Raw genomic sequence first — 591 nt, forward strand, 5'->3', positions numbered from 1 at the left:
CAACACGCTACTGTCAGATCTGCCACACGGGGCGTCTACCCAGAATCCCCTTCTGCCCATACAAGATAATCACATGACCTCCCATCCCCCGCACTGCGCAGCTCCGCACCCCCATCCTCCACACTACAAGATCCGCACCCCCATAGGGGGGGGGGAGGGGGATATTCAGGATTTCACTTACTGCCATTCCAGGTGATGAAACATGGAGAGCCTGCAACACGCTACTGTCAGATCTGCCACACGGGGCGTCTACCCAGAATCCCCTTCTGCCCATACAAGATAATCACATGACCTCCCATCCCCCGCACTGCGCAGCTCCGCACCCCCATCCTCCACACTACAAGATCCGCACCCCCATCCTCCACACTGCAAGATCCGCACCCCCATCTTCCGCACTGCCAGATCCGCACCCCCATCCTCCACACTACAAGATCCGCACCCCCATCCTCCACACTGCAAGATCCGCACCCCCATCCTCCACACTGCAAGATCCGCACCCCCATCCTCCGCACTGCCAGATCCGCACCCCCATCCTCCGCACTACAAGATCCGCACCCCCATCCTCCACACTGCAAGATCCGCACCCCCATC

At 60.1% G+C, this 591-nt stretch overlaps 1 protein-coding gene across 1 annotated transcript in view; it reads left to right on the top strand.

Annotated features, from left to right (window-relative positions):
- The first annotated feature begins 87 nt into the window (after positions 1–87).
- LOC108803912 (extensin-like) overlaps positions 88–591 on the top strand; it is a 2,928-nt gene continuing 2,424 nt past the window's right edge. Inside the window, exons 1-2 of the mRNA XM_018575705.1 lie at positions 88–121; positions 309–579. Coding sequence (XP_018431207.1) covers position 121; positions 309–579 — 272 coding nt within the window. The 5' untranslated portion in view covers positions 88–120. The remainder of the gene's footprint in view (positions 122–308; positions 580–591) is intronic.

The sequence above is a fragment of the Nanorana parkeri genome, unplaced genomic scaffold (genome assembly GCF_000935625.1).
Source record: "Nanorana parkeri isolate BGI_ZX_2015 unplaced genomic scaffold, ASM93562v1 scaffold4441, whole genome shotgun sequence".
NCBI lineage: Eukaryota > Metazoa > Chordata > Amphibia > Anura > Dicroglossidae > Nanorana > Nanorana parkeri.